General features: G+C 46.6%; 1 protein-coding gene across 6 annotated transcripts; it reads left to right on the forward strand.

The window, feature by feature from the left end:
- The first annotated feature begins 385 nt into the window (after nt 1–385).
- Nucleotides 386–24,589, forward strand: HOXA2 (homeobox A2). Of its 6 annotated transcripts, none has more exons than XM_079302348.1 (5): nt 386–671; nt 2,606–2,687; nt 13,968–14,556; nt 22,406–22,625; nt 23,329–24,587. In XM_079302348.1, exons 3-5 carry the CDS (start codon nt 14,085–14,087, stop codon nt 24,059–24,061), a joined length of 1,425 nt encoding a protein of 474 aa, XP_079158474.1. In that variant the 5' UTR covers nt 386–671; nt 2,606–2,687; nt 13,968–14,084; the 3' UTR covers nt 24,062–24,587. The 6 variants fall into 6 exon arrangements, with proteins under 6 accessions (XP_079158474.1, XP_079158471.1, XP_079158475.1 ...); XM_079302346.1 differs by lacking the exons at nt 386–671; nt 2,606–2,687 and adding exons at nt 11,141–12,076; nt 13,052–13,307; XM_079302345.1 differs by lacking the exons at nt 386–671; nt 2,606–2,687 and adding an exon at nt 6,427–6,633 and having other exon boundaries at nt 23,329–24,345.
- The last annotated feature ends 412 nt before the right edge of the window (nt 24,590–25,001 follow it).

Genomic DNA, 25,001 nt, shown 5'->3' on the forward strand with positions numbered 1-25,001 from the left:
CGCGGGTCCCGCTGGGGTCGGGGCTCTCCCCGCGTGGGCAGGGGAAGCTCCGCGGCCGCCTCCCTCCGGCCCCGGGCAGCCCTGCTGGCTCCGCCCGGGCCCGCGGACAGGCAGCACTCACCCATGGAAGATGGCCCGGGCAGTGCCGCCCTGATGCTCTCCCGTCCCCCTGCCAGCAGCGCAGAGCCCCCTCCCCGCTGCAGACAATGACGGTCTGCGTTCAACTGATTCATTTGGAGTGGACGGTGTAAAGCTGACCCAGCTCGCAGTGCAGAACCGGACAAACCCGTGTAAATAATGTCCCAGAGCTCTCCCCGGAAACTGAGGAGCTGTCAAAGGCAGTAGAGATTAGGGGACCCGAGTACCAGCATCCCTGCGCTAGCAGATAAAGGTGTTGCGTCTGTTCTAGGGGAGATATTGAAATTTTAATCTTTAGGGTCACGTGACTCATTAAATAATTAATGCAGCTAGTCAGGAATGGATCTGTGGCCGTCAGTCCTCACTAGGAGTGATTCTCTCAGAAGTGAAACTCAACTCCTTATTACTGGAGTTTGTTTTTCTTTCTTTCTTTCTTTTTCTTTTTTTTTTTTTTTTCCCCGTTTTAAAAAAAACCCACCTGATTTATCTTGAAAGATTCTAAACTTCTTAAGCAAGCAATAGGGTCTGTGTTGGTAAGTAGGTAGTGTGTATTTCTAGCTTGATGACTTTAATTGTTTGTGCTTGCTTTGTCTGCTGAGAATTTGCTTAACAAGTTTAATATTTAGAAATGTTAAATCTTTGTTTTAGTTGCCTTGTGGTCACATTATGGCTTTTGGTGATTAAGTGTTACGGAGGCAAACACACTTGATAATGTTCTAATTCACACTGTGGAAGGCTGGGTGCCACAGTGCAGGAGGACCTGCTTTGTTCAATTTTCCTGGCGTTAATAAATCACCGTCTCTTAATACATGGCCAAAAAAGCAATGGAAAGGCAGTGAGCATTGCAAAGGAAAAGTCATGGGCGAATTTCTCTATGACTCATTAGTCTGAACGATTTATGTACGAACTTAGAGTGCTGCAATGAATATTAGAGTTTGGGATAACAACAAATTAAAAAAAAAAAAAAAAAGAAAAAAAAAAAAAGAAAAGTCATAGTTTTTGTAAAGTGCTTTATTGCTACTTAGCAAGTCTTTCAAGAAAGAGCATATTTTAAAGGACCGTGGCAGTGTAAAATATGGTAGCGTGACCTAATAGCTCCAAAATAAATAACAGAAAGTCGCTGGCACCACTTTCAGATACACGCTCCATATTTAACGCGAGTGGGACAACCCAGTCACGATACGCTTGATCGATGATTATTGCTGTTTATAACATGATTATTGATTAGGGATCAAAACGGCTAAAGTACGACTTTGAGGCTAAAGTGCCAGGGGGTTCCCCCTGTGCTGAAGCCGAGTGGAAGGAAAGGTACAGTTAAGGATAACCCCAGGAAGCAGCGCCCGGGCTCTGTGATTGCAGTTCGAACTTTCCATTTTCTTTTGTGTTTGCCAGCAGATTTTAGCAGTCAGCGCTCGCAAATTTATGAGACAGCAATAAACAGTTTAGTAGGCTATTATTGCATGATTTTATGTAGACTGGAGTTCAACACCAAATTTAAAATTATTAGCGTAATTATGGAACTACTAAATTACCAAAGCAAAGTATCTGCTCGAAAAGTTCTCCCAAGACAGACTTAATATTTCCAGGGCTTAGATAACACCCTTCAGCAAGAACGGTGTTATTTAATTATTAGCATTTACATTTACTGACGATTGTAAGATGCGTTAGATGGGTTTTATTAGCGAGACTGAATACAGGGGTACATTATTATATCTGACAAATGCATATGTAAAAGTAATTCAGGAAGTGGCATGCAAATAACCTCACTATTGTCTTTTTGGACTTAGCAATATTGTTTATTTTAGGGGAAAAGAAGCAACCCTGTTTTTTCCCGTCCATCAATGGCTTTCAGTGATGTTGGTTTTTTCGTTGCTTTTTTTTTTTTTTTTTTTTTTTTTAAAGAAGGCGTTTGGGCCCGATCCCGCGTCACGGAGGTCAATTGTTAGTCTCTTACTGAGCTTGTGGTGGCAGAATTGGGCCCCGGCTAACCGTTTGAATAAAAGCCCAACCACAATACGCCCCGCATTTAAACTGGAACCCAATCCGAGTTTTATTCAGCAGAGATGAACACCACGACTTGTGTTTAATGTCTGTTCTTGATTAAATGATCCTAAACAAAGGTTTCCCAGAGGAAAATAAAGCAGACATTCATGTAACAAGAGTTAGGAATGACAATATTTCCAAACACTTGGAGACAGAAGGCATAGCTGTCTACGGGAAAAAAAAAAAAAAAAAAAAAGGAAAAAAACCACAACCAAAACAACAGCACGCTTTTATTTCTCAGCTCCCCGTGCTCTTCACCCGGGTGGGAATCCACGCTCCTCGCGGGAGCCCGAGCCCGCTCCATCCCCGCCCGCCCCTCTTCGGGCTCTCCCAGCGCACCCGGCAAACCATGTATTGCCAATGAAGGAGCAAAATACCTCCCCCTGCACTCCCCGGTAAGGCACTGTTTGTTGCTTGTTTACAGGGAGCCCCGAAACGAAGCCGCTCGGCCGGGGCGGTGGAAGAAGCCGGGAGCGCCTCAGCCCAACCCTGCGCATCTGGAGGAGGTAAGAGCCGGGCAGCGGCCGCTGCTTTTGCGCCGGTGGCAGCTGTAAGAATGCTATTTGTCTGGTACCTGCATGAAGAACAAGACTGCTGGAATGAGATTTTGTTGTTGTTGAGATAAATATTTAACCTAGCTGGAATTTTTTTTTCTGGATTGGCTCTATTCATCTTCCGTGGGTGGTGAATGCGCGTGTCTGGGCAGACAAAGAAGTGTACGGGACCTGAGTGATCGCCATCCTTATAAAGGCATTGGGGACAGGAAGGATGCAAAGTCATCTGAAGAGCGAAAGAGTTAGAGAATTTCTTTGTCCGTTCTTAGCTCCTTCCGAAATCAAAGGCACCAGGCAAGGGAGAGAGGGTTGGAGCCAGTTCGGTGTTGAATGGCTGCTTATCGCGGCTTTTCTGTTCGCCTCCTCCTCGAGGAGTTCCGCAGCCAGTCCTGCAAACGAGAAGTGCATGTGGGGATGTTAGAAAACCTGATTTTTGTCCGTCTGCATACAACAGAAAGGTTCTCGAATAAATTTCGGGTATTTGTACGTCCTGGCCTGCTTTGCACTGAGTGGAGGTCGGTGTCTGGTGGTTCGGAGTTGCTGAAGTCCTTGATGTGCTTGGTCCTCTGGCAGGAGAAAAGAAATCCTTTCCATAGTGACATTCTTTTTTCTGTGCCGTCCGTCGAGAGGGGAGGATTATATAGAATTAGCTCAAATTCCTACTAGATTTACCTGCTCCTTTTTGGATGTTGATGTACAATTAGTGTATTTTACTACCTTTTAAAAGCGGCCATAAATTACAGGACTACAAGGGCTCTTTGTGTTGGCTTAATGAGCTGCTTAAATCTTAACTACAAAAAGGCGCTGCAAATGTCTATTCACGCTTGTATTCGGAAATTGAAAGCGAAAACACGGTACGAAGGAACCTTCCTCCGGTGGCATGTACCCACAGCACTGCGGGCAGAGATATTTGGGATTCCTTAACGGACCCAACACCGGCAAACTCAGCTGATTCTGAGCAGAACTTCTCTCACAAGGGCACAGTCGATAACGCTGCTCTTTTTATCTGCTTGGGAATGATCAAAGACCAACTTTATCAGAAGCACGGATGTAGGTAAACAGCTCTCCATCCCAGCTGATTGCAAATCTTTCGAGGTAGCAAAGAAATAAGTACTTATATCTTACGGGTGAAATAACTACTTATATCTTACGGGTGATTCCCATTTCGTCTCCACATGGGAGTGATAGGCACACCTCTTACCAACTGGCATAAAAGTAAACTTGAAGCACAGTAAAAATTCTAAGTCTAATGGTATTGAAGGTAACTTTAAATAGCGTTAATGCTAAGAGTGGCTATTAATGCCAGAACGGGCACAAAGGATCTCCCTTAATGAAGGCACGTTGCGAGCTCAGATCTGTTTGTTGTTACTGAGGCTGGAATTTAAACTCAGCTCGAAGCCATGTGTATAAAGCACAGAAAAATCAGTAGCACACCTACTGATAAACTCCACATTTGTTTCTGCTAGAAACAGTCTTTCGGGTCTCCAAATCATCAAGGTAATAAAACACAACGTTGAGTGTCCAGGAACAGGAACAAACCAATAAGTGGGGTGGCGAGGGAAGTCTAGCGCCTGCGACTCGCAAGACCATTTGAATTTGCATCTGAAACCTCGTAACCACGCTACTAGAGCAAAGAAAACTTTCTCCAAATTCGGCGGAAGGGAATAATTTTCAGCTGCAATTCAGGACAGCACAAAGTTAGGCAGACTCCCCCTTCTGCCTTCCCAAAGCACACTCTGTGAAAGGTATTCACACGTCAAGAAGTTACTTTTCTTAAGAATTAATTAGTTTCCCCACTATATACACCAAGTTAATTGTTAAACAGTAGTTTTAGGATTAACTTGACCATTAATACCAATAAAGATGTTCACAGAAACAGGGTTTTGAAGCCAATAGCCACAGCTAGCGTTAAGGCATTTCAGATGACTTATGATTGTGATTTATTGCTTTTGTAGTTTCTATTTGCTCAAGACTGTAATTTCTAAAGCCATCTTTCTACTTTTGACTCAAAGCAGTCGATAACTTTTTGCAACAGCCCCAAGAAAGACTTGCTTTGCTTTTTTCAACATCTGCTCCATTCACCATTAATTTCAGTTTCATTGTTGCAGAAGAACTTCTCTATGTGTTTCTTCTACGGCATGTAAATGTACCAAATTTAAAAGAGCCGTGAAGCCATCTCAAGCAAATATCGGCCTTGGTATATAAGTATGAGAGCTGTGGAGTTACAAGGCATGCTGATAGTTAGACTCAGTTATGTTGAGTGTTCCTAATGCCGTCTCCTTTTAAAATCTCTGTAGTTTTTAGTCTAGTTCCTAGTGAGGGATAATATATGTACACTCTGGTACTAGCTTAGTCACCTCCATATGAAAAATTGCGAAGTTTTCTCCTGCTGTAACGTCATGCTGACTTTGCTGCAATGCCACTACTGTACACTGTTACGAATGGGTTTACATTCCAGTGGCCCATTTTTACAATCCAGGAGAGATTATAATGAGGCTTGTCCATAACACTGTAAGTCATCCTTAGAAAGAAGACTCCTTCTATTCTGTTCAATTAAGAGTAGGTGAAACAGAAAGAAGGGATATGTAGTTAGCTTCTTCGAGCTCATAGGAGATCGTGGAAAGATTTAGGCAAGGATGTATACACGATGATGCATGGTGATGGAGTCACAGAACTGATCCAGGAGGACGTTAAAAGCGCGAATTATCTGATTTACTTTGACTACTTCCAGAAAAGTTGTGTGAGTGGAGGGTTTCTTTTGTTTATTTAGCTTATTGTGTCAATAGCACAAGTTAAACAATCTTACAGGGAAGATGTGATGGGTTCACACACAGGCGAAGCTGCCTGGCTCAGGGGCCACATACAACTTTTCTTTTTCTTTTTTTCTTAAATTTTTCCCCTTAGGCAAAGACTCCCCCTCCCCAATTTTTTCCCCCCACAACGGTAGAAACCTATAATTTTGTGCATCACTCAAACTAGCTGTATAGGAAATGCGTAAGCACAGGTTTAACAGCAAGGTCCCAAAAGATTTTGTAAAATTCAGAGGCACGCCAGTGAAGGAAGGTGTATTCTTCATAGTCTGTTACGAGGACAAAAATCAACTAGCCTCTTAGAAGAGACTCTTTTTTGCCTTTGTCAGGTAATTATAGGTCTTTTTAACTTCTACAGGAGCCCTGATGTAGCGTGTGGGAGTCGAGCAAGCCCTGTACAATGGCAGGGTAGAGGGAGCTGGGGGTGGGGGGAAGGCTGATAATCGTCCCGTTTAGAAGGGGGCTGGAAATAATAGCATTAAGATTTGGGCTTTCTTCGGGGCTTGCAGAAGACAGGCGACGTGGAGCAGAGTGGCAGGCCTGGGGAGCAAATGCCGGTTAATTAGGCTAAGTATCAAAGTGCAGCGTTATAAGAATTCTTCTTACCTTCCAATAGGTTTTGTGTAAAGAAATATTGGTGTGGGAGGAAAGAGAATCAGACCAATCTCCCTCCACAGCCATCTGCATTTCTTAGATTTTTTTTTCTCCTCCCTTAAAACTCTTCTTTAACATATTGGGTTAAGGCTTTAAAAAGTGAAGGCTCGCGCTAAGAAACCCTGTTCCTTCAATGATTCCCTATTTCAAATAAAAGGATTTAAGTTGACGTATGACCACGTGAGCACATAATACAGCGCATTATTGTGGCATTTGGAGTGGAGACCCGGTCTGGCTCCGTCTGCGATTACGCTTTTCCAGTTTCTGTTCAGAGCAAGCACTGCTTTCTATTATTTTTTTTTTTTTCTCCTGCCCCCATCACCGTCCCCACAAGAGCTGGCCATTTCGCTGACAGCTTTCGTTCCTTATGGAAAGGTTATTGTCGAGCCGAGAGGACGAAATGCTTCGTTAGAAAGGATGGATTTTATTTTAAGGTATTTCCGTTGATTGTTCATTTATGTGGTGAGTTATTGCTGTTCGAGGCAAAGGTCAGTAGCAGAGGCTGGAGTGAGTGCGTGTGTGTGCGTGCGGGTGTGTGTGCACCCGGAGCCAGGCTGCTTCCCTCTTTGTTTCAATTTGCTGTGGTAAATATTCAACTCTACCCTCGCAGCGAGCAGAGCAGGCAGAGTTTGCTTCTTTATTTATTTTTCTCCATAGAGATCCCACACTGCTGTTGATGGCCAGCTGCCTCGGCTACATCCCCTCGATTGCCATTTTACCATTATTTATGACCGGCTAGAGATAGGAAGCCTCTTTTATTGCCGTGTGTGAATATTTCCCCCCACAATTTTACTCTATTATTTTATTTGTGCGCTTGTGTGTTTATTTATTTATGTATTTGGGCAAGTCGGAGAAAACGATGTGGGGGGTGTGTGATGCTCCTCTGTCGGGGTCGTGCTCGAGTGTGCGGCAGCGGTTGTTGTTTTATGAGTGTTTGTTCGGCCGCTGCCGCTCCGTAAATCGATGACTGCGCGATCGTGCTGCCATTTTATTTATGATGCTTTAGTGGTACTTTGTTTATTGTGCGAGGAGCACTGCATGAGTGCTCAGCTCTATGGCAAAGCTTCCCCTTCCCAAATGAGCCAAGGCGCTCCTCTTTATTTCTCCGCGGTGAGAAGGAGCTGAACCAAGAGCCAGCCACCGCTTCTAGCAATAAATCAGCCTTGAAAATGTGGGGGTTTGTTCTGCCTCTCTGAATGGGGATCTGGAAAGAGAGAATAAAAAGGAGTAGGAAGTATCTTCTAGGAGAACATATACTAGCTCTAAATTAATATCCGTACCGTGGCTTATACAGAGATATCCATATATAAAAATATGTAACTATTTGTGTATGCTTATCAATACGAATGCATAGATAAAAATGTTCTTTAAATTACGAAAAATGAAAGATTACATGGCTATCCAAAGAGGGCAAAATGCTAAATGAAACCCTATTTCGCCGGTGTGCCCTGGCTTGGGGAAAGGTTGGAGCCCTGGGACTCGCTTTCTTCCAGTTCACTCCATGCCTCTCGTTTATTTTGTTGAGCCATTTTGTGTCCAGTTACGGGCTGTTTGTAATCGCTCGTCTTCTAAGGGGTCAGAAAGAGAGGGAGAGAGGGAGAAAAGTGAACGATGATAAAAACTCCGCGAAGAGCACAAAAAAAAGGTAATTTCCACTCGGAGATGTTCGCGGCCATTCTGCAGAGAATTTTTAAGAATTCAGAGAATTCTCTGCAGAGAATTCTTCAGGATGATGTTTGGGGTGGTCTCAGGTTTTCCTGCTCTTTAAAGTGGCTCGCGAAGCAGAACTGACCCAAATAAATTTTATTTCCCCTTCTCACCACACTGAAGCACGGTGTCTCTTCAACAAGGGAAGGAGAGCTCTTTTGCTCCCATCTGTGTGTCTAAAAGCCAAGATTGGCGTTGCCGTATTTTGAAATGGGCCAAAATGTGCCTCAAAAATAAAATCCAAGCTTTAATTGCAGCTAAATTACTTGGCAGCCTTTCCTCTGATTTATGACCCAGTTTGGATGCATATTGACCCAGTTAAAACACTCATAAATAATACAGTCTTGCTCTAGAGTAGAAGAAAGCAAGAAGAGTTCTGGAGGAAAGGGGGATTTCGGCGAGTTGTGTAAATAACTTCAGTCTGTTGAGCAAATAGCGAAAAGTGCGTTGCCTCTGTAGTGTTAGAGTTTATAAACAGCAATTTAGATTAATCACGGCTTGCTTCGATTGTCCAGTCCTTCTCTAATTCAGCTGATACCCGCTTCTAATTCTCCTACTACTTGGACAGGCACCACTTCCAGAACTGGCCCCCTTCTCCCTCAACTCGCCTAAGAGGTCCCCCAGAACCAGCCCTGAATTATGGTGCTGCCTGCTTCCATTTCGGGGCATCCAAGGACAAGGCGCTTTACAGGCATTATTTTATTCGGAAAATAGTAATTCGGGGGAGGTGGGGGGAGGGAGGGGAGGGAGTGCCACAGAGAGGGACTCTTCGGGGAGAAAAGGCAGGTCATTTCTGACTCAGAAATCAGCCCCAAACACTGCCCGTCCCTCCCCGAGCTGAGCCCTATCTCTCTCCGCGGAATGGAGCAGAAAGAAAATATTCGGCCTCTGGGAGAGAAAGACAGATAAAAGCAGCAGGGATCTGTGCGTTGGGACACTTATCCCGACATCATAGGAGACATAAAGAAAAATAATCATCTTCTCATGTTTAAAATTACCTCTTTGGGGAGAGAGGGGGCGTGGGGAAATGGGACTAATTGGAGAAATCTCGCAAAATACTATTTGCAGGCAGTAAAATGAATGGACGAAACACTTCCATATTCCTATGAACCACTTCGGTTCTCACGATTAAAATCTTTACATATCCTTTCATTTTTATAAAACCTCCTCCCGCTTCCCGTTCCCCGTTCTTAAATACAGACATTTAGTCAGAATATCCCGCTGAAGATGGCTCCCAAGTTGAAAGGCGCTCTTAGGAAAAACTCGCCCAGTTTTCGGCAGGGGCCCCCAAAACGACAGGCTCCCGGTGTCCGCAGGTTTCGGCAGTCCCCATCTTTTCTCTCCCTGTCCAAATCCTCCTCGCCAGTCCGGGGGGCTCCGTCGGGGCGCAGCGCTGCCTCTCAGTATTTGGCCGGGCAAGTGGGCGAATGGCAGATCAGCAGTTTCAGAAGAAAGTGTGGGGTTGATTATTGACTAAAAAGACTTTTTTTTTTTTTTTTTTTTTTTTTTTTCTTCTTCCAAAGCAACATTCACAGGATTGTTTGAAGCAAAACGCATACGAAGGATTTTTGCCTCTTCTCTCCTCCTACGCTGGCCGCTTCCCCTTTCATGTGGTGCCTTCTCACTTATGCCATAAGGAGCAAGTGTTTTCTGTTTTAGTGCTCTGTTTACAGCTTTGGTGCACGAAGTCATAAATCTTGCATAGCCATAAATGACAAAAACCATTGGTATGCGTAAGAGGCCACCCCAGCCTTATAGTGCTTTTTATTTCTCGCTTCCCCCTCGCTTTGTTTGTGTTTAAAGATGACGCTGGGTTCCCTCGTGCTTTAAACGGACTAGTTATATTTATAATGCCTTAATTAACAAAGTAACGTCAAGTTTACACCTAGATTTTATTCGCAGGCTCCGCTTAATGCACGGAGCCCAGAGCCCCGTTACCGTCTGCCAGGCGGGCAGGACCTGCAACTTTGTTTAAGTTCTCGTTTGCACGGCCGCTGCCGTGTTTCTGTCGCAGGAAACTGGGGGACACCACCACCCCCAAACCCCGTGGCGCTGAGGAAAGAGGCGAGCGCCTTCTTTGGCTTTTTCGCCAGGGAGAGAAGGGGAAGGAGAGCTGTGAGGCGCCGGGCCCGCGTCCACGCGAGGTTGCTGCCCACGCGTCCCCACAGGGTGCTGCGGGCACCCCGACCCGTCTGCGCAGCACATGTGCGTGCGTGAGCGCCTCTGTGCCCGTCCCGGGCGCTGGGAATATTTGAGGGGGGCAGGGGGGTGTCTGTGTGTACATCTGTGTGTGTGTGCGCTCACGCATGCATGAGTTAATAATTAGTAACTCTAATGATTTCCAGCGTGGCTCTGAAAGCATTGCCCAGAGCGGGGATCCTGGTGGGCTTCGGTTGGCTCTACGGACCCAGCCCCGGCTCTCCGGGCTTTGCTCCCCTCCCCGGGACACAGCCGGGGCTGTGCGGGGCTCCTGGCCGTGGGGAGAGGCAGAGGGGCTATTCCGCAGCTGCCCCCCAAGCCCACCGGTAAGAGGGACAAACTCAAACCCCCACAGCAGCACCCTGGAGGCTGGTGAGAGCGACCCTTTGTGAGCGCCGTTTGTCTTCATTAGCATAATTTTCCTGGACTTCGGTGACGCCCGGGTGCGGGGGGGCCGCACTCCTTCACTGCCGTGCTCCTGTGCTCCCTCCCCAGCCCCCACCCTGCCCCACGCTTCCCCAGGCGGCCGCCTTTCTTTCTTCCTTCCTTTTTTTTTTTTTTTTAATATATTTTCCTTTTTTCCCCCCCTCCAACTCCCCCCCTCCTCCTTCCCTCTCTCTCCTTCCCTTCCCAGAGCAGCCCTGGGAAACATCCCCGTCCTCCGTGCCCCGCACAAGGGGAGCCCGGCACGCCGGGGAGCGGCTCGGGGTAGGGTGAAGAGCAGCCTGGAGCGTCAGGGGAGCGGGGTAGGCGGGTGTGCGGAGCTGCCGACCCCATCCCGTGCGGGGCAGGACTCGCCCCTCCCGGCCGGGGGGTGCCGGCTGCGGATGAGCTGAGCCGGTGCCCACCCCGCGGCCGCAGGGATCGAGTTGGGGCAGACAGCCCCTTCTCTCTGGGTTGTGTCGCCTCCAAAAAGAAAGAAAAAAAAAAAAAAAAAAAAAAAAAAGGGAGAGGGAGAGAGAGAGAGAGAGAGAGCATGCTGGCTTCCGCCTCAGTCGTCAGAAGTTAAGGTAAGCAGGCCACAAATACGCTGCTATCAGTCGTGAATGGCGGAGTTTATGTCCCAGTGATTTATGACCGTAGACTTAAATGTCGGTTCAAGAAGAGTTCACAAGCTGGGGCTTCCTTCCAGGCAGTGACTGATACCCTTACACTTCGTGTTCAGGCAGCTCTCTCTCCTCTCTTCCCCCCACCCCCCACCTTCCCTCAACTTTGTCTTTATCTTTCAGGAAATCTTTCAGGGGGGCTGCCTGCTTTTTTCGTCCTAGAGTCAGAGTTTGGGGCTCGATTGGGAGTTACAGGGTAAAGACCTGGTGCGCTTGGGAAAGGGGGGAAGCGTAGGGAAGGAGAGGGTAGGAGAGAGCTGAAGTGGGGAGTTGGGGAAACCAAGCGGACTTGCCTCCCCAAGCAACTTTCATCTGCTGTTTCTGGGCTGTCTGGGTGGGGGAAGAGAAGTTGGTAAAGTGCAGAGCCTTGTATTGCACAAACCGAGATGGAGCCGATAAAATAGGCATTGGAAAGACTGGGGACCCATTTGTGTTTGTAAGACCTGTCTTTTTGTCTTTGAAGGGGAGAGGAGAGCTCTCCCTATCCCAGGACTGACTAGGGTGGTAAAACCACCTCCTCTCCCTTTTCCCGTTAGGACGCTGTCGTGTTCGCTGTCGCTCTTAATCCCGCTATTCCCACTTTCTCCTGGAATGACCGGGCGCTCCTCAGGTTACCCCCCCTTCTCTATAACTTTGTAGGAAGTGATTAACTTGGCGAACCCAAACTCGGGATCTGATTTTTTTTTTTTTCTTTTAATTTTTTTTTACTTGCTGGCAGGCGGCCGAAGCTCCAATAATATTTTGCCTTCCAAGTAAAGTTGCCTATTGTCTGCAGGCCGGCAGCTACGGGAGCAGCGCACCCCGCATCCTCGCTCCGCGCTGCCCGTCCTGCCAGCGCCACAAACTTCGCAGCGGCCGAAGGAAGGTGAAATATTTGGTGTCGCGGTCATGAAAGGCGGGTGCCTTTGTGAAATCACCGCTGGCTGATTGTTTCCACCTTCACCCCTGGTAGTGCTGTCTATAGTCTCTTTTTCAAAGGAACTGGGAAAAATCACACCAGGCCTCGATAACGCAGGGAAGGAGAGGCGAGGAGCTGGAAATTGTGTATGCGCCTCAGATCTCCATCGGCTTATTAGCTTAATAGCATCCAAAGAGCTTGATTAGTGCAATAACAGGGTAACCGCCCTGCTGTAGGTGTGTTACCTTCATTTTGTTACGATCTAACAAAGGGAATAGTGTTTTCTAAGAACTTGTATAACTTGAAAGGCGTAGAATGAGCTCGTTTGGTGCTTGTGTTGTGTAAGGCTTTTCGCCCCTAAGCATTTGTCCTCGTTAGATGCTTTTTTGGGGGAAATATCCAGCTGCTTAAGTACAGGGAAAGTGGTAAAAGGAAAGAGGCTCTTCTGATCTGAAAAGAGGTGGTTATTTGCCAGCAAGGGGTTAGGGGGACAGTGAGGAAAACACTTCAGTTTCTGAGAACAATGTGAGTGCGTTTGGAAACACCTCCTAGATCGGAGGTTAGGCACAGGTCTCATCTCTCATTAACAAGGGTGATTCTTTAATTGGTTATTTTCAGGCAGGTGACGAGTAGACTGCAATTGGGGGGGGGGGGGGGGATCCCAGAAAAAAAGGTGGATGAGTGGAAAAAAAAAAAAAAAAAGGGGGGGGGGGAAGGAAGGGGGGGAAGGGATTCGCCCGGGCAGAAGAAGCATTCTCTGAGTTTGTGTCCACCCTCTCCCCAGCCAAGTGACCCTCATACATCAAATTACATAGCAGTTTCCAAGACAGAACCTATTATCGCTAAGTTGGAAGGAAAGTTCAAGCCGTGGTCATGGAGATGAACGCTGGTTTTTCAGGTTTCTGGTGTGTTTTTTTCCCCCAATCCATCATGTTTTAACAGGTAGGATTTGGCTGATTCCACGAAAAGTTAGTGTCTTGAAAATAACTGCTGAAAAAAACAAACCAACGACCGCCCCTGCTGGCCTCGCTGAAGGGGCTTTGCGCGGCGCCGGGCGCAGTTGGAGCTGCAGACCCACTCGCGAGTGGGATCAGGCTCGGGGGCTCCGTGGAGTGGCCCGAGCCGCGCTCCAAGATCGAGAGGGAGCCGCTGCGGGCAGCGGGCGGGGCTCGCCCGGGCAGAAACCACCGCTGCCAGGGTGCGTGACCTGGGCGGCTCGGGGTGGTGTGCGGGCAAGGAGGGGAGAAGGTGCTGGCTTCGTTTATTTTCCTATCGAGCATTTTATAGACAAGCCAAAATCCATCACTTGGGATCGAGGTGTTTAAATATCCCTGCCTAGGAAACCTTTCCACCCCGCTCCTGCCCCCTGCCACACGTAGACGGGAACCATCTCATATATTTCTTTGAAGTTGTATGAAGAGCTGTAACCAGGGGAGAAAGGCTAAAAATAAAACGACGCTGGTTAAAGGAGAGGGTTTGATCTTAGAGCTGGGTTGAAGTAATAGCCCAGCCCCTTTGCATTACCGATTCCTCGATCACCCTTATCTCAGAGACCGGTATTAAAACAGCCTCTTCGTGATAAACGATCTACCCGCTTGCTCCGCTCCTTAAGAAGAAAGAAATAATAATAAAAAAACAAACCTAGAAAGCCTCTATCCCGGTGCAGCAAAGCACATATTTGTCGCTGCCAGTAAATCCAGGCAGCTTTTATATCGAAATGCTCCACGCCTGAGGCCAAGTCATGCTGCTAAATATTGCTGACCACTTTTTCTTTTATGGCTTTCATGTCACTTAGCTATTGAAAGTAAGATGGATTTGTACCATTTTTTCACCCTGCTCTGCTCTCCCCACACCCCAGGTCTGCCCGGAGAGGCCATTGGAGGAAGAGCGCCACGTGACAGAGGGGTGCCAATGTTATTCTCCGAGGGTGTCAAGACCCTGTCAGTTTGCGAAATAAATATTGGGAAACAACGAAATGCAAAAAGCGACCTACTACGACAGCTCTGCAATCTATGGTGCCTACCCCTACCAAGGAGCAAATGGTTTCACTTATAATGCGAGTCAGCAGCAATATCCTCCATCTTCATCACTTGTGGAAACTGAGTACCACCGCCCCGCGTGCTCCCTCCAGTCCCCTGGCAGCTCTGTGTCCCACCACAAGGCCAATGACATCAGTGAGAGTTGCATGAGGACCCTCCCCAGCCAGACTCTCCAGCCCCCCAGCCTCGCTGACCCACAGGCTCCACCGCAGCCGCCTCCAGCCCAGCAGTCACAACCTCCACCTCCGTCCTCCACCTCACCATCTCAAAATGCCAGCAGCAACCCTGCCCCGGCCAACCCCACCAAGAGCCCAGCTCTTAACTCACCCACCGTGTCCAAACAGATATTCCCATGGATGAAAGAGTCTCGGCAAAACACAAAGCAGAAAAACAGCAGTTCCAGTTCAGGTACGAAACATGCTCCCCCTCTCCCTGGGTACTCCTGGGCTGACTGTGCATCCGGTGGGGAGGAGGGCTGTCTTACCCACCTTCACTTCAGGGAGGGGACGGGGGGGGGGTGGCTTTTTTACACTCTGAGTGGACCCCATGAAACTTTTGGAAAGGGCTTCCCATCATTCACCTTATTCACTGAGAGGAGCTCAGTGGAAAAAACGCCCCATACAAAACTTTCACAGCTTTGCAGAATGGGTCTGAACTGACTTTGCTTCCTAGTGGCAGAACCACTTGTGCCCTAGAGCATCTATCACATTTCTTAGGTAATCCCCCCTTCAGTAAATCATGTCAGTGAGGAGCAGCCCAGGCCTTAAGCCAGAGGCTTGTCCCGAGTACTTTGTTGGCATGGTGCTGTTAGATTAATAAGACAGTGACCTATCTCTGCTGAAGTGTAACGGGAATAAAATAGCTCATAATCATGTGCAGGCAGGATCAATGCCCTGCATGCAGTCAGAACCTCTTCCTATTTTAATAAGCTGATTGGCAAAGTTACAAGCCTGGTAAACAAAGATCATTCTGGAGTGCTATAAACTTCAGCCCATAAAACATTATTTGAGGGATGGAAGTGTATATCAATGTTTTTATTACTCAAGGAAACCCAAACTGATAACACCAGTGCTAGATCTAAAGCCCAGAAGTCAGGCTTATTCTGACTTCTTCCTCTTTTTTTGTTTAAATGTGCCTTGGAAATAGAGTTCAAAACTTTAGCAAATGTTTTGCCAGTCTGCTTTTTAAAACTGTGGTAACACTGCTGTTTACAGCCTTCCATGTAATGTATTTATTTTATTGCAAAGCAGCAACATTTAAATATATTTCTATGCTTACATGCAAGCCTAGCTACTGTGTGTTCTTCTTTACATATATTATACTTCCCAATCACTACCATATGTTCGTGCTATATACCAGACATGATAGAAAAATCCACTTTACTGGCAGCTTTATATTTATATGTTAAAATTTTATATTGTAGATACCTAATTTTCAGGCACTAGTAGCTGATGTAATATAAATATTAAAAAAAATAAAATAAATATATATATATATATATATATATATGTGTGTGGGTTTTCAGGGAATAGGGCTTTAGGTCTTTATAGCAATGGATAACAGCTAGTTCTTGAAGACTCCAATCCCACTGTGTCAGCAGAGCCACAGGTTCACTTTCAGAGTTTCTAAACCTCACTGTGTTTCCCTGAACCTTCCTTGCTTCTCTTTGCCAAGCTCAAGACACATTGCATGCTGTCATTCTTAAGGGAAGCAAGAGTAGCCATACAGTGGCTCTAATGAGGTGAAGGAACTCTTTTGAGGCTTGGAGCTTGGTGCAACTGAGCTCATGCCATGGGGAAGTACTCGTTGCACTCATGGGCATCCATCTTGCCTTTGGGAGCTGAACTCTCCAGGTGCTGGTGTTGTTGGCCATTTTCTCATGTTGTCATGTGTGGGTTCGCCATGCTGATTGTGTTCTTTGTGTGATTTACATAGGTGAGAGTTGTGCTGGTGATAAAAGCCCTCCAGGGCAAGCCTCCTCTAAGCGAGCCCGTACAGCTTACACAAGTGCCCAGCTGGTAGAACTGGAAAAGGAGTTCCACTTCAATAGGTACCTTTGCAGGCCACGAAGGGTAGAAATGGCTAATTTGCTCAATCTCACAGAAAGACAGATCAAAATCTGGTTTCAAAACCGCAGAATGAAATACAAAAAGGATCAAAAGGGAAAGGGTATGATGACCTCTTCAGGAGGACAGTCCCCGAGCAGAAGCCCCGTCCCTCCAGCTGCTGGGGGATATCTAAACTCTATGCATTCTTTAGTAAACAGTGTCCCCTACGAGCCCCAGTCGCCTCCACCATTTAACAAGCCTCATCAAAACACCTATGGCATCCCTGCATCGTACAGTGCTCCTCTTAATAATTGCCCACCGCCTCAAAAGAGATACACGGGGACAGCAGCTGTGACACCTGAATATGATACTCATCCTCTTCAAGGCAACGGTTATGGGAATCCACACATACAGGGAAGCCCCGTCTATGTAGGGGGCAACTACGTGGAGACCATGACCAATTCTGGGCCTTCCATCTTTGGTCTAACTCATCTCCCTCATCCTCCCTCTGCCAACATGGACTACAGCGGGGCTGGGCCAATGGCCAACAATCACCACCATGGACCTTGTGATCCACATCCAACATACACAGACCTAACCGCTCACCATCCTTCTCAGGGAAGAATTCAGGAAGCGCCCAAACTCACTCATCTGTAAGAGACAGGAGTCACTAAGAGGAACACCAAGCCCCCAACTTTTGGAAAGTACTCATCCCTTCCCTTCTCTCTCCTCCCCCCAACATGTGCCCTCCCCTTTCCTTCTCGTTTCTTTTGTTCGTTTTGGTTTGTTTTGTTTCCTTTCGTAAAAGCGTTTTCTAGTTTATGTGACGTAGCAATATTCGTTGCTTGAATTGCTCTATAGTTTCACTAGTGGATATTTATCTTCTTGAACTGTAGCCTTGTGTCTCACTTTGGGAGTATGCAGAGGCTTTATACTTTACCTTCTACACTTTTATCAAAACAGGGTATATGAACAAATTTTCTATAAAAGGAATTCTTAAATGTGAATTTGTTCGTACATGATTGATCCCACGGGGAAGCAATTTTTTTTATTGCACTTCTTTTAAATAGCAAGAAAGACATCAAAAGCGCTTGGACAGGGACTTCCTGGACAATTATTGATACGTGTAAGTCTTTCAATGTGTGTATGCTGGTGAACATTCAGATTTATTTATATATTTTTTTTTTCGCAAACATTGAATAATCTAAGTGTTTAAAATTTTATTTATCCCCATTTGTTCATATTTATATATATATAAAAAAATCTGTACCCTGAATATTCAGGAGGCCATATATTAGATGGCATATCGGCACGTGTTAGAAATATCATTTGAAAGGAAACTATTAACTCCTTTTATTAAAAATAGTGGTAATAATGATGATGACGATGCAATAAAATCTGGGAAAAAAGATCGCGGTTTGAATACTTAATGCTTGTAACATCCAGCTAGGCAAAAAGTGTGTGAAGCTGAAAAGGCTAGATTTGTTTTGAAAGTTATACATTCCTTGCTGCTCACGTTCTGGAAAAAAAAAATAAAGTTTTTATTCTGAATAATAAAGAGTTAAGAACATGTTCTTCGCAGCGCAGGGGAATGGAGAGCCCTTCATGACGTGGGGAGCTAGGAAACTCGTCTGTAAACTTACACGAGGATCTGCTCACCCGAAGGGCCCCGCGACGCCTTTTCAGCATTTCATAGGCAGGGAGAGAGATTTTTCTTTCCCCCCGTCTCTCTCTCTCCTTTTTTTTTTTTTTTTTTCTCCCAGCAGGGTTTCAGGGCCCGCGGCCGCCGCCTCCTCCCGCGGCCGCTGCGCGGTGCCCGGCGGGCGCGGATCGCCCCCTCCCCGCGGGCTGCGGAGGGGATGGGCGGCGGAGCAGCGCCGGGAGGGCACCGGGGCTGTGGGAGTGGGTGTGGGTGTCCGAGCATGTGCGGGAAGCACACGGAGTCAGGATAAAGCCCCGCGTGGGTGAGGCGCGGAGGGGGCTCCTGGTGGCCGGGCTGGCGCCCTGAGCCGGGCGGCGGAGCCTGCGGAGCCCCGCCAGCACCGGGAGCAGGGTCCGGCCGAGCCGCCAATGCGCCGGGGGCTGGATGCGCGCCCTGCTGCTCCTTCCATTCGCTGCCCCCGTCGTTTTCCCCTTTTTTTTAAAGAAATAGATTATTTTTCCTAATTTTTTTCCCACCCAGATTTTTTTTTCCCCTTCTTAATATTTTACTGGGGCTGATTTCTTTCTTGCTGAGCCGCCTTTCCTCCCACAGCATCCTGAAGGTGTGGGGGAGGGGAGCCTTGTGCTCCGTTTCTTCCCGTGGTGGGGGGGGGGGGGGGTGGTGTGGATGTGTGTGAGGCTGTGTGTTTGTGTCGGACTGGGGGGGACACGGTTCTGTAGAAGGGCGACGGTCCCGGCCCCAAATGGGAGCCCGTAGGGTCCCCTGTCCGAATCGGTTCGAGGTAGAATGGAGAAACCCGCAAGCTTGTGCTTAAATCCGATTTTTCTTCCTTTCAGGCGAAATGTCCGTAATTTTTAGATTGAAACTTGAAAGATAAATCAAAACGGACCTTAATAGACTAGGTAAAATATACCCCTGCACGTTTATAAAGACATATTCCTATGCTGTGTAGATAATAACGCACGCTGTTCACCATCTGTATCTTTTAGAGCACAGAAAAAAAAATGTCGCCATTTTGGTCTCATGCTGAAATATTATTAATCTTTGGGCTTTACCTTGTTCCCAGAACCATCCTTGCCTGATGCCGAAACATTGTCATGCATCCGTGAATCTATATAGAGCTTTTCTGCATAAATGGATAAAGCATGCCCAGTCAAAGAAAAGGATAGCAAATAGATTTATACCGTGCTGTTTATTGTATATATAGACATGTAACCGTGGAAGGAAAGGCTACGTAGGCTAGTATTTTTCACTGAAACCTGATTATTATCCAATACAGACCAGCGGCTGATTATTACTTTTGTAGGCGAAGGAAGCATTTTTACAACGTTGCAAGACAATGCTCATTTCAAAGGAGCGTCCGTATAAAATTCAAGCCGCCCCCCCTTCCTTTCCCCCCCACCCCTCTTTCCTCAGCTCTAGGATCAGTTAGGTTAGATACAACAAAAGGTAACGGTGCAGTCACGATACTTACTGAGTGGTTCCTTTAGCACCACGAATTACATTTAGGAAAACGTTCGAATAGGAGGAAGTTGGCGTTTCACTCCCCTCCCACCCCGAAGAAAGAAAAATACAGGCGATTTTTCCCCCCTTCTTTCCATAAACCGTATTCAATCCTCTCTTCAGAGCCTGTAGGTTGTAAATAAGAATTTGTAATTTTGCATTTAAGATTGGTCCGATTAAAAGATTCCCCTGGAGGCAGAAGTAATTGATTTTCCCAAGAATTTCTCGTCCTCTCTGCAAAGGTTTTGTTCCAGGTGGTTTTTGTATTAGACTGACCACAAGAAACAAATGTGCAGAATGGAGACACCCACACAGGTTTTACTCACAAAGCCTGGTTAAAGTCCAAACCTCTCTCTTTATTATTTGTCATCCTGCTCTTAATCCAAATTTTTTCCAGAGGGGGGGGGGGGGGGGGGGGGGGGGAGGGGGAAAAAAAAAAAAAAAAAGAAAAAAGAAAAAAGAAAAAAGAAAAAAGAAAAAAGAAAAAAGAAAAAAGAAAAAAGAAAAAAGAAAAAAGAAAAAAGAAAAAAGAAAAAAGAAAAAAATAAAGAAATCAGAGAAAAGAAAAGAAAACGTAGGCACCAAGAAGCAAAATAAAACCGGACTTTTCCCACAAGCAGCCCAGTCCTCTGCCAGCATATTTTAAAAGCAGCTTTTTTCCTTGTTTACTTGCGTTTCTTGCTCTGCCTCTTTTCACGGCCACATTTGATCTTGGAAAGAGCAAGAAGCTTTAAATGTGTTCTTAAGGGCCAGTAGCTGTCAAACCTTTTGGCGGCCAAGATTGATCGCGGGCAGACACCACCAGAGCTTTGTTTGGACTAAAAGCAAGAAAATTAAACCCCTTGCATTTTCCAACAGCATCGATATTTGTAAGGCATCCCTTTTGAGGGATTAAATGACAAGTCTCGTTCTATATTTTATTTAAACAAGCAACCACCAAAAAGCCCATTTAAAGCCTCTCGGCCCCTCCCCTCCCCCTCTCTCCAATGCCTTCGCAGATATGCTATATCTTGTGGATGCATTAACTTAAAACCGATTTTTTAAATGCACTTCTTGCAGACTGGACGCAGACTGATCCACTGAGTGCTTGGGGTCTTATTTTCTATTTTTTTCGCCCCCATATTTTTTTATTATTATTGTATTATTTTATTATTTTAAAATATAATTACGAAGGCGGTTGCCTATCCCTGCCTGGCGACTCTGAAAATAAAGTGAGACGGCATCTCATCGCGCTGGCGATGGTTTCTAGCTCCTGGAGGACGCGGAGAGCGACTTGGAAGCGCCTTCCCCCGGCCTCCGGCTCACCCCACCCTGCCTTGCACCCCGAGCTCCGCGGGCGAGCGAGCCCCATCCGGGCTGTCTAGGGCGGCTGTGACCGTAGGATTCATCGGGTTGGTGATTGTGGCCATCATTGTCATCACTCTCGCTGTCGCCTCAGTATGGTTGGAAAATTATGCCAAAAGCATCCAAATTCGGGACTTGCCTCGACCTGGCAGGGGTGACTGGAGGCGGCGGCGGCAGGAGCCAAGCATCGGAGTCGAGTGCCGTCTCTCAAGCCAGAACCCCGTAGAATTTTCGCTCTGTCTGGCCCCTTCAAAACAAACCCGCTACCAGCCCATATATTTCCTGGTAATCGAAAATACTCACCAGACCCAGCCTACTACGGTTATTAAGCAAATTATGCCAGCAGACGGGAGTATCGTTTGCAAGCTAAGACACGGGATATATACTTTTTTTTAAGAGGCAACAGCCAGACGCGTTTGCAGCCTCGCGATTTGGCTCGCCCAGAGAGGTTCTCCTAGGGTTATGTGTTACGGTCCAATCCCGGGAAGCCAACTGGAGAGGGAAGTCATGAAGCGACAGGGCTGCTGCCTATGTGACTCTTCCCCTCGAAGCAAGGTTGCTGAGGAAGATCCTGATAAACAATGGCTCAGCACCGACGACCGATTGTTCTCCGTACTGTACACCCGATAGCCAGCAAAAAGAAGAGTAAAAAAAAATTTAAGAAAAAGGAGGAAGAGAGGAAAAAAGGAAAAAAAAAATCAAACAGGAACACAAAGCCAAACAAACAAATAAACAAAAATACAAAGGATCTCATTGAGGCTGAGTCGGGAAGGAGAAACTAGTTTTTGAGGAAGTGCTATTCCTAGGAAAAAATCAAGACCCTCTACTTCAGTTGCCTGGGTGCAACTTCTTATGCGGGGGCCTGACGGTGTCAAAACTTTGAAGATTAATGGATTACTTTGTTAATGACTCAAGGCGTCAGATTGAGGTGCTTAAATGATTTGTGAGGTGCAAAGCGTTTTCCTGACAGTCCCAAACAATGAGAGAAGAGTGTGCGGGTGGATGCGAGGAAGGCAGCAGGCTGCAGGACAAGCAGCCACACACACACACACACACACACACACTCCCAGCCTCTCTCACAAACATATCCACGCACACGCACCCTCCTTCCCACCCCCGATCATCTCAGATTAGGACGCCAAGGGGATAGATACTCGAGATATCATTTCCCCTTTTAAAAAAAAGTGTAAATAAAGCCTTTCTGGCCCCCAATGAGGCGTTCCTTCCCGACTTTTTTGGATCAATCAAACAGACAGTGGCTTCTTTTGATTAAAGCCCAAATTGTCATTGGGCAGAGGCAATCATGTGACAGCCAATTCGGTCCAATTTCAACCTTGTCTCCATGAATTCAATAGTTTAATAGTAGCACGGTCCCCATACGGCTGTAATCAGTGAATTAGAAAAAAAACACCCCACCAGCGATCTTCTATGCTATATTTTTTTCTCCTCTCTCTCCTTTTTCCTGGGCCTTCCCCTCCCCCCGAGGCCCCTGAATCCGAGGGAACTTTTTCTCCGCGGGGGCTGCCAGTTGAAGGCCATGAATTTCGCATTTGAGCGAGAGATCGGTTTTATCAATAGCCAGCCATCGCTTGCTGAGTGCCTGACATCTTTTCCCCCTGTCGGTGATACATTTCAAAGTTCATCAATCAAGAACTCGACGCTTTCACACTCGACACTGATTCCTCCTCCTTTCGAGCAGACCATCCCCAGCCTGAACCCCGGCAGCCACCCTCGCCACAGCGGCGGCGGTCGCCCCAAGGCGAGCCCCCGCGGCCGCAGCGGCAGCCCGGGCCCCGCTGGAGCCCCGCCGCCCCCGGAGTACCCCTGGATGAAAGAGAAAAAGGCGTCCAAGCGATCCGCGCTGCCGCCCGCCTCGGCCTCCGCCTCAGCCGCTGGACCTGCCTGCCTCAGCCACAAAGGTCAGTCCAAAGACGTGCCGCCAGCCCCACCGGGCCGCTATTTTGGCTCCCCGCATCCCCCCGGCTTCGCGGGGGGACGAGGCGGAGGGCGGGCGGGCGGGAAGGACGGAGCTGGCGGGGCTCGATGGAAACCCAAACTTTCCCCAAACTTGCCTAATGCGGGATGATTTATTTGAGTTGGAGCTGACCTCTCTTGTCTCGCCGTCCTAGAGTTAGGATATTTGACAGTAATGAAGAGTGATAGATTGCTCCCGCTCAGCTAAGCAGCTGATGCATTAATTATAAATTGCGGTATGGCTAATATAAAGTTTGCTCTGGTGTGGGGAGGTTGGGGAGCTGGAGGCAGTGATTTGGTGGAGGTGGCCGTGGGGCACGCAACACCGGGCTCTGAGCAGTGCAACACAATGGGTTTACTGCATCCAAAGGCGGCCATTTTGTTGCAGTTGCTATTTTATGCTATATGGACATATAGATATAGACACATACATGCAGAGAGAGCACTCCCCCTCACCCCCCCGGGATGCGATGTGCTGGGGTGCTGAAATTCAATCCGTGCATTTATCTGTTTTGTTATGTGTGTCCGTGTGTCTTTGCTTTCGCTGTTCTGGCGGTGATGCTTTGGGGTGCGTGTGGTGTGGTGGTGTTTTTCTTTTTTTTTTTTTTTTCTTTCTTTTTTAACAGACCCCCTTGAAATCCCCGATAGCGGTAGCGGTGGATCTAGGCGCCTGAGGACGGCTTACACCAACACCCAGCTTTTGGAGCTAGAGAAAGAATTTCATTTCAACAAGTATCTCTGTAGACCAAGGAGAGTTGAGATTGCAGCCTTGCTGGATCTGACTGAGAGACAAGTCAAAGTCTGGTTCCAGAACAGGAGGATGAAGCACAAGAGACAGACCCAGTGCAAGGAGAATCAAAACAGCGAGGGGAAATTTAAGAACCTAGAGGACCCCGAAAAAGCGGTGGACGAGGAAGAAGAGGAGGAGGAGGAGAAATCACTCTTCGAGCAAGCCCTCAGCAACGTCTCCGGCGCTCTCCTGGAGCGGGAAGGCTACGCTTTCCAGCAGAATGCCCTCTCCCAGCAGCAGGCGCAGAATGCGCACAATGGCGAATCCCAAACTTTCCCCGTTTCGCCTTTAACGAGCAATGAGAAAAATCTGAAACATTTTCAACATCAGTCACCCACTGTTCAAAACTGCCTCTCAACAATGGCCCAGAACTGTGCAGCTGGCCTGAACAATGACAGTCCTGAGGCCCTAGATGTCCCTTCTTTACAGGACTTTAACGTTTTTTCCACAGATTCCTGCCTACAGCTTTCAGATGCAGTTTCCCCCAGTTTGCCAGGATCTCTGGACAGTCCCGTAGATATCTCTGCCGACAGTTTTGACTTTTTTACAGACACACTCACCACAATTGACTTGCAGCATCTGAATTACTAAGAAATTAAAGACATTCTCTCCAAGGGTCCTGCTTTCTCCTCCTTATTCTTTTTAATTTTTTCCCCAGTGAATTAATTTTATTTTTCCCCTCCCTTTCCTTCTTCAGTTTTTTCTGTTTGTTACTTCCCTCTGATATGTCATTTTGCCGTTTCTTATGAAGTTTTAGTTGTGTTCAATTTTAACCTAGCCACATTCTAGGTCCTTCTATGAAAGCAATATATGAGGTCTGTAAGAAAGTGATCATATCGGAATGTATCTTCACTTTCTTTTTATTTTTGTATTGCATTAGGATGCGTTGTCATAAGTATTTTTGGTAGAATAAATTCTTGTTTGCTACAAGGAGCTTTCTCTTTTTTCTTTCTCTTTCTCCTCTCTTTCTCTCTGCTTTCAAAATGGATAATATGATGGATATCTCTCTCCTTTCTTTTAAGTATTAATTTACTAATAATCAAAATCCAGCGTTCTGACAACGAGCTCTTCCCTTTTGGAAATTTAGGAGATTCATTAGGGAGGAAAAATCCGTTCTTTTTTTTTTATTATTTTTTATTTTTTTAAATTTTTTTTTATTATAAGGATTCTCACAAGGCAAGGAAAATCAAACTAAGGAAATTAAAACCATTCACAGATTTGGTGGAGATTTGTTCTTTTTAATGTATAAATGTGGCATCTTATCTCTGTGAGGATACAAAGCTTGGAAATCCTGAGCTGTAACAAAAGCATGAACGAGGACTTTCTCTGTTACAGGCAGAACGTAAGAGAGACTCAGTAGGATAAACGTCCCCTGCAGAAATCAGCCTGTTACATGAACGAAAGAGGCTTTTTTTTTTCTTTTTTTCTTTCTTTTTTTTTTTTTTTTTAATAATCCTGTTTTTCTAGAAAGTAGTGCTTAGCAGCCAGCAAGATATTTCGTAAAACGTAACTTAAAAAATATCAGAGCTCA

Source organism: Erithacus rubecula, assembly GCF_903797595.1.
Source record: "Erithacus rubecula genome assembly, chromosome: 3".
In the NCBI taxonomy this organism is placed as follows: Eukaryota; Metazoa; Chordata; class Aves; order Passeriformes; family Muscicapidae; genus Erithacus; species Erithacus rubecula.